This window comes from Triturus cristatus, chromosome 8 (genome assembly GCF_964204655.1).
Source record: "Triturus cristatus chromosome 8, aTriCri1.1, whole genome shotgun sequence".
In the NCBI taxonomy this organism is placed as follows: Eukaryota; Metazoa; Chordata; class Amphibia; order Caudata; family Salamandridae; genus Triturus; species Triturus cristatus.
This window is the reverse complement of record NC_140591.1, coordinates 475,683,761-475,694,710: the sequence shown is the minus strand read 5'-3', so window position 1 is coordinate 475,694,710 and position 10,950 is coordinate 475,683,761. Positions and strand designations below refer to the sequence as shown.

General features: G+C 42.4%; 1 protein-coding gene across 1 annotated transcript in view; it reads right to left on the bottom strand.

The window, feature by feature from the left end:
* Positions 1-3,677: 3,677 nt before the first annotated feature.
* SUGT1 (SGT1 assembly cochaperone of MIS12 kinetochore complex) overlaps positions 3,678-10,950 on the bottom strand; it is a 205,121-nt gene continuing 197,848 nt past the window's right edge. The window contains exon 8 of the mRNA XM_085621970.1: positions 3,678-4,236. Coding sequence (XP_085478096.1) covers positions 4,132-4,236 — 105 coding nt within the window. The 3' untranslated portion in view covers positions 3,678-4,131. The remainder of the gene's footprint in view (positions 4,237-10,950) is intronic.

Sequence of the window (10,950 nt, the reverse complement as noted above, 5' to 3'; positions counted from 1 at the left end):
GGCATCTTCACGTGTTGTGATTCTGTCACATTGCTGATACATTTATAGAATGCCTCCGTGTGCGGATGCTCACGACGCTATCATGCCTCAATATTATTTGACAGCTACTGACAAAAGATGTATACATTTTTCATTTAGTTTGACTGAGCAAGAAACACCTACGCACTCTTCAAAGCTTCAAACTAGAATGTAACATAAAGAGCTCTCTGTACAGTTGGTACACACAGAGGGTGGCCACCTCCCTCCAGGTCATGCACAGTTTCCAATCCTGAACTTTTGTATGAGTCTAATGCATTGTGGGTGTTGTGGTCATATTTTGCTTCAATTTAATTAATTAGACTTACAAACCTGAAATCAATGATTTGAAGGTTATTAGGCGGCAACCCAAGGCGCGCAGCAGACGGGGGGAGAGAATGTGGCCTAAGGGGTAGGGCAGTCTCGGCAGGTACGCTCAAAATTTTGTGATTCTGGGCAAATCTCTTAATCTCCCCGTGCCTAACATAATGAATGCGTATGTAAGGTAACTGGTGCTCATGTAAAGCGCTCTGATACCTCCGGGTCTAGTTAGCGCTACATAAAACTCCACACAAAAAAAAACAGATTCCATGGAGTGAATTGGGATTATAAATGGGTAACAAGGGCGGAGTAATTTGATGATGGGGTGAAGGCAGGGGCCCCTCTAGGCACAGGACACTGGATAGGGGGGCACCTGCTGAGGACCGCCGTTGCCCTCAGCAGCTTTGACATGTGAGTAGCTCCCCTGGCTGTGCTGTGACCCAAAGCTCCTTGTTTCTTGTGTGCCTGCTGCTCTGTGAACACGTTTATCTTCCAGTCAGCACGAGCATCCGAAGAACAGAGCTCTGGGGGTATTGTAAGTGCAGTTTCGTTGCACGTGTTAACTTCAGACTATTTTGGGAGCTTGTAATTATTTGACCGGACCTCATGCCCCTGACCCGGTTGCTCCTAGTCTTGCAGTGTATCAGGTGTTTGACTTGACTGCAAGCTGGTTCACTGTCAGTTACATTATCTTTGTGATGACTTAATTTACAGAAAGATGAAAAACACCAATATTACCAATGTAACAAGCCCAGCACAAAAAAGAATTGCAAAGTAAGCTAGTTTCAAAATGATTCATTTGCAACAGCACAGCGTACCTTGGTGCAATCAGCTTCAGGGGATACATGAAAGCTTCTATCGTTTTCCAACAGAGTACTATTTTAGTTCTAGAAACTCTAGAATGTTAAAAGCAGTGTACAAATATGTGTAAATGTAAACCAGAAGATCAGATTCAGCGTTTACATCGCAGACAAGGAAATCATGGCTGAAATCCTAGCCTCTGCTACTTCACCGCATTGTGTGGTCTTGGGCACAACACTTTAATCTCTGTGTCTCATTTACCTCATCTGACACAATGGAAACTGCTCAAACCACAGAATGTGCCCGTCATACAAACGCCTCAAATGTATGTTTCATTTAACAATAATGGTGCCTCTCATAGAATAATAATATTGATACTTTGATAGGGCACAGCAGAAACTAATCTGTCTCTTGGTACCCATATCACAGAGTCACAAAAGAGGGTACCGATTCCTATTCAGTTTAAAGGTTTTTCTAATTGACTTTCGTCTTCAGTATAAAAGCAACATGTAATCGATCTTACTTCAGTATGTTCTAGGGTGCATTGTAGGAGGGAGGTGATGAATGCAATACGCATTTGCCGAGAAATGCGAGTGTGGCACAAAATAAAAAATTCTCCCATATGGAATAAAACATACCTCGAGAGGGCCCATTGTGGAAAGGACAATCGGTGGAAGGGAAGTGAGAAAAATCAACAAGACGCGGGGCCACAAGACGCGATCTGTCGAGGGGGAGGAGCGTTCTAATTGACTTTCGTCTTCAGTATAAAAGCAACATGTACATGTAATCGATCTTACTTCAGTATGTTCTAGGGTGCAATGTAGGAGGGAGGTGATGAATGCTTTACGCATTTGCCGAGAAATGTGAGTGCGGCACAAAATAAAAAATTCTCCCATATGGAATAAAACATACCTCGAGAGGGCCCGTCGTGGAAAGGACAATCGGTGGAAGGGAAGTGAGCAAAATCAACAAGACGCGCGGCCGCGATCTGTGGTGGGGGAGGAGCATTGAAGTGCGCGCGCTTGCTTGCTAAAAGAAAAAAAAGGACGCAAGTGGTGCGCGCGTGCGTGACGGGAAAAGTGAAAGCAGGCTGGCGAGTGGTGTGTGATGTGCGCACACCATGACGAGAGAGAAAAGCCAGATGGCGCCTCTGCTCGTCATTGTGCACGTAACCACACGCTCTATGCCACCCGGTCAGACTTTTGAAAGCCCACTCACTAAATGTCACGTCAGAGCAGCACATGCGCTGGTTCAGGCGAGACCTAAAAAGGAAGTCAAAGTGCTACTAATGAACTAGTTCTTCCTCCAAGGTTCATGGTCTTTAGTAGCCTACCAGATTAGCCCACACTTGCTAAACCCATGTAAAGTAATGGACTTCTATGATCATGTATATTTTGCTGGCGACTTGGTCCCTATGGTGGTCTCCTGACTCATTTTGGGACCCACCACATCCTGTTTCGCTCTTGAATGTGTTCCTTTCTGACCACTTGTAAAGCGCTCTGATACCCTCTTGGGTCATGTTCGCACTTTATAAATAAATAAAATCACATCTGGGGTTCCATTCTTCCAGGAGGCAACCCCTACTTAATGGTGATCTATGCAGTTCAGACTGAATTTATCACCCCCCGATAAATGCCCATATTTTACTCTGTGGTTGTGCACTGGGTGTTTTTAGCTGTTATCCTTCTGTAGTAAATATGTTAAGTTGATGCACCATGTGTTCTTTGTTAGGCCTGGTAATGTCGTCTCCGGAGTCTAAAACGATACTTGACATGATTCCTGGCATTGTTTAGTCTCTATCACTGTCGGAATTAGCTGCTACGTTGCCTGGATATTTCACTATTGGGATAGCTTATGCTACCGTAATGTCGGAATTAGCTGCTATGTTGCCTGGAGATTTCACTAATGGGATAGCTTATGCTACCGTCCCCTAAACTCAACTATTGTCATTTCTATTTCCATGCCTACACCTCTGCAATTCATTTGCTAGGCCTATAGGTTATAATTTTGTAAGGCTTAGTTATAGCCCATTGTCGGCTACATATCATCAAATGGTTGCTCAAAAATACATCGAAATGAAAGGCTCTATGCCTCTCCGGAGATTTCACTAATGTTGCTTTATTCTCTTAAATGTTGTTAAGACTTCAACAGAAAGCAAACACAGATACTATTTCTACTAAAGGATAAAGAACTCTCTAAATTATGTTGATACTGTGGACTGCTGTCCCACTGGGGTTGATTTGAGGCTGTTATCAGGTGTTTGCAAAACCTATATGACATCTACTAGCTGAAGAGAAATGCCAAATTACAGTTTTAGGCATTTACATTGCCACTTTAGTCATCTGTAAGAAGCAGATAAAGAAAAATAAATTTTAAATACACGAGAGAGCACTTTTAGGGGCTTCCTTAGTTAAACTAAGAACCACAGTCAACCCCCCGCCCGAACTCTTGCCAGCAAATAATACTAAACAATAGTAATAATGCATTTAGAAATCTAAGCTTCTGAAAAAAGCGCCATTAATGAATACAACAATAACAGCTTTATATAAAAGGTTTATTTACAAATTTGTTTTCAATCAGATAAAAACCAAACAGTTTGAATCTGAACACTGCGGTTTCAATATCAAGCATCAATGTGACTGGAAGTGTGCCAATTTTAATAAATTACACATTTATAGAAATACCGGGAGAATAAAGTAATTTCACAATTGTAAAGGCCACAGAATAGTGTACTTTTAGTTATCTGTTCTTTCACCACCCCCACGCACAATTGCTCCAAATGTACGACTAGATCGCATTTACAACGAGTCATGTGAAGTTTTCAATAGAATAACGAATCTACTTTCACTTTTGGCCATACATTTAAGAATGTAAATAGCAAATGTGAACATGATAAAGAATCTTCCCACAACCCGTCAGTGCATGAATTTCAGATTAATTTCCTCGTGTATGGTGCATCCCCCCCAAAGTGATTAAATGCAGAAAGCAAATCTGTCAGTTATATTCTTTCCACTCCATGTCATCAGGAGGATTCACATCCACCTTTCTTTTTCCAACATCCGTCCAATTGGTACTTAAAACAGTTCCGCCAGACTCCATCTGCAAAACAGAAAAACATTCAGCGTGAACCACTAAAAACTGGTGTTCTGGGTGATACTTTCTGGTGATGCAACAATACCAAAAGCCTCTCAATAACATGGGCAACAGTTTACCAATTCCACAAATCACCTTTTTGTTTCAGTGGTGCTTTAATTTCGACGTATGCCCAGCAGTGTCCGCAAAGGAACTGGATTTGTATGTGTTCCTTCTAGGGGGAATCGAACCAGACGTTCGGGCAGGACTCTTACTACTGCAGCAGACTTAGGACTAATTTGCATATTGCTTGCCCCCGTTTGGAGCGATCGGAAACAAATCGTCTGGAATGCAGTCTCAAGCGACTGCGGTGGCTGAGACATTCGTAAGCATTCTATCCACCACCTCTCGGCACAGGTTCGCCAAATCTAAAGCTGCTCTTCCCTATTCAGTAGGTGCATACAACTGCAGCTGCTTATGTGGTAAGTCCTAGCAAAGAGCGAAATCTTCCATCTGTGACCTGCAACGCACCACTGTGTTCATATCGCCATAAATCAAACATTGATATCAGAAATGTAAACTGCCTTTATAACTACAAGGAGAAAGCGATTTTGTTTGGCATTGCCATGGAAAATGGGAATAAACTTATTTAACTGCAACAGATAGATTTTGTAGGACTCGCTTGTGTGGTAAAGAACGTAACTCAGAGTGATTGATGTCCTGTATAAGGTATACAGATAGGAAAATGAAAACTGTGTGGAACAGGGCAACATTCTAGGAAACACAAGGAAGACGGACCAGTCACCTGGTTGGTGATGTAGATATTCAAACAGATTCACTCTTGGTTGGAATCGAGCACAGGCTGGACAAAACCATCAACCATAAAAAGAGAGTCCAAAAGCACAGAATGTTTGAAAAGAACATGCGCATCACTCGTGTACCCCTTGAAGAACAAAAGTGTAACCATAACCAGCACTGCAAGATCTCTTCTATTCCAGAGCAGCAAATCACTTGATGGGGGAGGCGTCAGCTGAAAAGAGCATGCCAGGTAGGTTACAGCTTCGGAGAACCTACTTTACATTTCGGTAACTAGTGTCATTTCCGTCCATCTACATTCCTAACCTTAGGTGCAAAATACACCACAGCAAAAGATGCAGGACCTGAAGCAGCACAAGACTATCTCGATTTCAATGAAAGTTATTGTGCTGCACTGCTATGTCAAATAGGACAGCAGAATAGGCTCTGGCCCATTAGTAAAGAAACTCATTACTGATGCCCATAAACCTACTGGAAACGACCCATCTAATGCTGCACAATAAGAAGGGTACTTAGGAGCACCTACAGTTATTGTCCAAATGAGGTATTTTTCACCTTTAAATATTACAGATTACCAATCTGACAAAAAAGGTCGGGCCATGCACAAACGAACCATCTCGCTGTGAGTCGTTCTGTGCATCAAAGCATGTTACTCCTTGGCTAAGAAGAAGCCTCCTGTGGGGTTGCGTGCCCATTCTACCAGGGCAACTGCAGCCACTACTGCCTTGGGACACGGCGTTCCCTTGCAGGACATTTGTCAGGCAGCTAGGTCCGAAGAGACGGCTTCTTTGGCCGTTCCGTGACTTTCTGGTGTTATCTGTTCGCAAACCCACCACCGGGGTTGCTATTGCTGGGGTATCTATTCTAAGGTAAGGAATCTATCACAAACGTGTCTCTTTCAGATGCACAAGTTACTACTTGTGTAACGATATATCTGTAAGAGACATTAGTTAGTGATAGATTCCTTTCCGCCCCACCCATCCTCCCCGTTCTGCGAACTGATTTCTAGGGTTAAGGTCATCCCCTTCAGGGCCCTAGTTTCTTGGCACCAGTGGTCAGTTTCTAGCATGGCTCTGCGCTCCTGGCGCGGAAAGTCGTGTACAGAACTGACGTCAGCGCGCATGGGTGGTGCCTAAGTAGTCTCTGTGACGTCATCTCGGCGCTTATGACGCCAGCGACGGACGCGGAGCCGCACGACGCCACCTACTGACACGCAATGGTACTGCTAGCAAAACTTTCCGGATCCAGTCGGACGCCTGGGGATTATTCTAAGGTAAGGAATATATCACTAACGTGTCTCTTTCAGATACATAGTTTTAAAACAAAATAATAAATGGCCAATTGACACAACAGTGAATCATTCTGCTTCAGCCAATCAGTGGGTAGACCTCAAACTGTACAGCGAAGGTTCGGTCTTACTCTCACTAAAATAGAGAATATCCTACACCAATATCTTTTGCTTCACTCATGAGGAGTATGGGCCATGTGTGAATCCTTGAAAAATATGCAAGTAAAGAATTCTTACAGGTAAGCTCTTTTTCTCTGCATTGGATCTTTCATAAATGCATATGCTTTTGGAAATTTTTAAAACAGGGAAGCAATGCAGTGGGGCACAGTGAATGTATTGCATGAAATACTATGTTTCAGACGCTGAAGATTTCATTGACTGGAACAGAGAAAAAAGAAGGTTTGGATGATCCTGTTCTGAATCAAGAAACTGCTGACAGAGTGAGACATGTATCCAATTATTATTTACGCACAAAACACTTACATTTTTGACACGTCCCTCCTGTTAAAAAAAGACATAGCTTGCTGGAGAACTTTATGCCACCCTACAGAATGTTCAGATGACCATAACTCTGAACTGATTACACAGACTACAAAATCCTATGGTCAACCCCTGGGGGAAGATGGGTATGTACTTCTTCCTTACAGTATTTTCAGTTGATGCAAGGTTTGATTGATTAGCGCACACAACTTCCTTGTTGATTTTCCCCCTTGGGCCTTGGTAATGTGCTAGTTTTGGGTTAACAGGCATTTGGCAATATGGGTCCTCTAAGCAAAAAGAGCAAGGGGCAGCCCCTGTTTGCAGCAGAGGCATTGAGCTTTTAATAGTCATTATAAAGAATAATCATTTTCTGATATAGAAGTTTAATTTTAGTAGATATAGCATGGCAATCCACCGTCCGGATTACTTTTCAGCAGGAAGAATTGAGCATGCATCCTCTGACTGAGCTCGGGCAGGTGAACTTCTTTGATAACAGAACTACCTGCTGAACTTTCTGTAAGGATTTCCTGCAGTGGTCTGGCACCTTAATGCTGCAGAAGAACACAAGCAGTGTCACTGGAGAGAAAGGGGAAAGTCAGGAAGCTTATTTGCAAACTCCCAGGTGTGTCCTCTTTAGATATACTAAGCAGAGGAAGGAGTGGCTTCAAGACAATTTTGCTTGGTTGTCTCCGACATTTCTAATCTCACACTACTTTTCGATTTGTGTGCACGTCAGTTTTGGTATGCTGTCTGATGGTATGGGGAAAAATAAAATCAAGATTGAGGATTTCCTTGTGAAAGCTGAGCGCCTGCAGATCTGTGTAGGGGTGAAAGAAAGGAAACCTTTTGTGTGGGTAAGAAGTCCGCATCCAACGTAATATTCTGACCAACATAGTTGTTTTTAGCCTAGGAAATAAGTCAAAGGGCCTGGAGAGTATTCTCGCCTCAACATTTGGCCTGAAGTTCGCAGATTTTAAATAAAGATTGCCTTCAGAAGAATATTAGCTGCCTAAAGACACCGCATCTCCACTTTTAACTTAAGTTTTGATTGTCTGATTCTAGGCAGGTTTACCTGACCTGACCTGACCTAGCATCATTATGTGAGGCTTGAAGCATACGGGAAATTAGAGCCTTCTAACTTTGTGCACTTTTCTTCATAACTTAATAGGCTTGGATTTGAATCTGCTCGGATAATAACAGATACTATACTGGTAGTATCTTTATCAGCAGCATCAGGTTCTTGCCATACTGCCATGGAAGCAAAGATGCAATATCTGAATTCTTTCTCCTTTTTACTGCCACCATCCCCAACTCTGGTCTGGCCACTCAGGCTTAAGGGTACATCCTCCAAATACCTCTATCAGTTTTCTGGCTTAGAAACAAACACGGCGAAGAAATATGGTTGTTCACCACTAAACACCCTCCCTTCCCCAGGTGCATAAGGAAAGGCATGCGTCATGTTCATTTATAAGATAAAAAGAAACAAATGTTTGTAATTTTTTATTCCAGCGGACCATGCAAAATCTTTGGAGAAAAACATATATGTATATATATATACACATTATCTACTGGCGGTCGCCAGTAGATAGATATAGTTAGGACTGTGTTTCCATAGGAAATCCGCAACATTCTATTTGGAATAACTTTGGCGCCGGTTGACGAATCCTCGCGAAATTTTCAAAATAGGTGGGGCGCTCCGCTCCGCTCCTACCCTGAAAGTCTCAGGGGGGTTCGTCAAGCGGGGGCTGAGAAAAAAGGGGGGTCCCAAATCGCGTTTTCCCCATGCAATTTTCCATAGGGACCTTTAGTCCAAGGTACAGCCCGAACGGCAGAACAGAATTACTTGAAATTTGGCAGAGAGGTTGTCCTCAGGTCAGGGATGTGCCTTTTGCAGGTCTGGTGTCAATCTGTTCAGTAGTTCCTGAGAAAATCAAAAGTAAAATCATATATATATATGTGGGCGGAGCCTAACCACACATCTCATCCTGAGATCTGATTGGCTGTCAGTACTTCATCCAAGAAGTGTTGGCAGCCATCTTGGGACCAATATACATGATAGCACCTCATTAAAAAGCACTGCAGTTAATAGAAGTTTTTAAGACTTTAGTTACATTATAAATCATTTGTTGATGGTACCATACTCATTTTAGGAATTGTGGTACGTTCTAAGGTGATTTCACCATGTGAAAAAGCCTTCTGCTGGGATATCATGATTGAGAGAAAAATATTTTCTCATGCTTTTCCCACAGAGGTTTAGAAGGTGATCTATAAGCTAAACTGAGATCTTATTTTCTGTAAATTCACATTATCTTTCTCAGTCATGTGAGAATGAAGTCTGACATTCTCAGTAAAACATTTACATCCAACAGGGGCAGAGACTGTCAGTTGATTCCTTTGTGTTCTACTGCAGCTTCCCAGAGTGTTCCAAAGAACAACTAGAGCGCTAACAGTCCTATTTATGATAAACGTATGGCACACCTGAAGCCATCTTGCTTGGATTAAAGTGGTAACTCTTAAAATATTTAATTTAAAAAGGAACAAAATGAGGGGGTTCATTTTTCCATAAAAAGTATGATTAGTGCCGCAGAAAGAAAAATTAGGGCACATTTTGAGTGACTTCTCAAATCCTCTTCTATTTCATTAAAAAATTCTGACATGCAGACTGAAACATGCACTTTCAATACCAGCAGCAGACTTCCATGGTGAACAGTAGTTTTACTACAGTGATCTAATGAGCAACTAGAGTGCTAACATTCAGAATTTATGGCAAATGTGTGACATATCTGAATACCTTCATGATGGAATCAAAGTAAAAAACTGAAAGCATTTCCTACTGAGGAGACTGCAGTACTTGAGGAAATTAGGAAACTTCATAACAAATAAATCTCCCAAGATGGCCACCGGAGACAAAAGAGCCCAAATGTAGCCTAAAATCACCCAGATGTAGCCCAAATATAGCCCAATGACAGAAGTGTGCAAAACACTTATTATTTTGTGTTTTGCAGTGTTATATAGTGCAGACTTGTCAGGTATTGGAGTGCTTTACATGAGCATTGGTTACATCACACAAGAACAAATTCATTTTGGTTGTAGACATGGGGAGACTAAGTGATTTGACCAGAATCACAGAATGTCGAGCTGAAGCAGAAACTCCAACCTGGTTCCCCAGTTGCAAAGTCTGCAGTTCTGGAAGTAACACCACATCCTCTCCCCTAAGTGCAACATTTAATCAAGTGGTCAACTGGATAAAAAAACATAAAGGTAACAAATAATTTAAAAGTGCTTTCTCGCTATTTGAAAACTCAGAAAATATGTCCTTATTTTAGTCTTTTAGAGCACTAACCCTAATTTTGATGCCAATAAGACCCTCTCATATATGTAATTTCTAAAGGAAATGTTCTAGGTATTACAGTTTTGATTACATCAAGATGACGTCAGGCGTTCCACACTTTTGTAATAAATATAGAATGTTAGCAATCTAGTTGTTCATTAGGATACTGTTGAGAGGCAGAGGCCAGGGGCACGGACTCTGAAAATTGAAGGCAGGTAGGAGGGTGCAAAGGCAACAATTTAACCACACTGAGCAGGCAGGAAGGGCCGTGGCAGCACAACAGACTATGGAGGGCAGTGGAAAGGGGGGCAGGGGCAACAAACCAACAATACAGGACTTGCAAGAGAGGCTGTGGCAATGTAATAGACCATTGTGGGCAGAAGGAAGAGGCAATGGTAGTACAACCATACATGCCAACAGACCCGATTCAGCCAGGAAACGTCAAATGCTTTTAAGCTCAAATGGGCTTAATTTGATCTGTCTCCTGTCTACAATCTCCTCTTTTTCAATGTAACTCAAAGGGGAAAATCAATACCCCAGTTTTTTTTCAAAATCGCCCTCTTACCAAGTTCAAAATGTTCGCAAGTATGGTACATTGGATCATGGAAGGAAATGGGGTAGGGACATGGACTTGGATAACAGAGGACAGGAGGGACATGGAGAGGTGCACCAAACTGACCCTGCAGGGCAGGCATCAGGGTTTGCAGCAGCACAATACACCGCACAGGGCATGCAGGACGGGAGTGCAGCACAACAATCCGTAGAAAGCAAGAGGGAGGGGACAGGACCATGCACATGGACAACAGAGAACAGAGGGGCAAGAGGC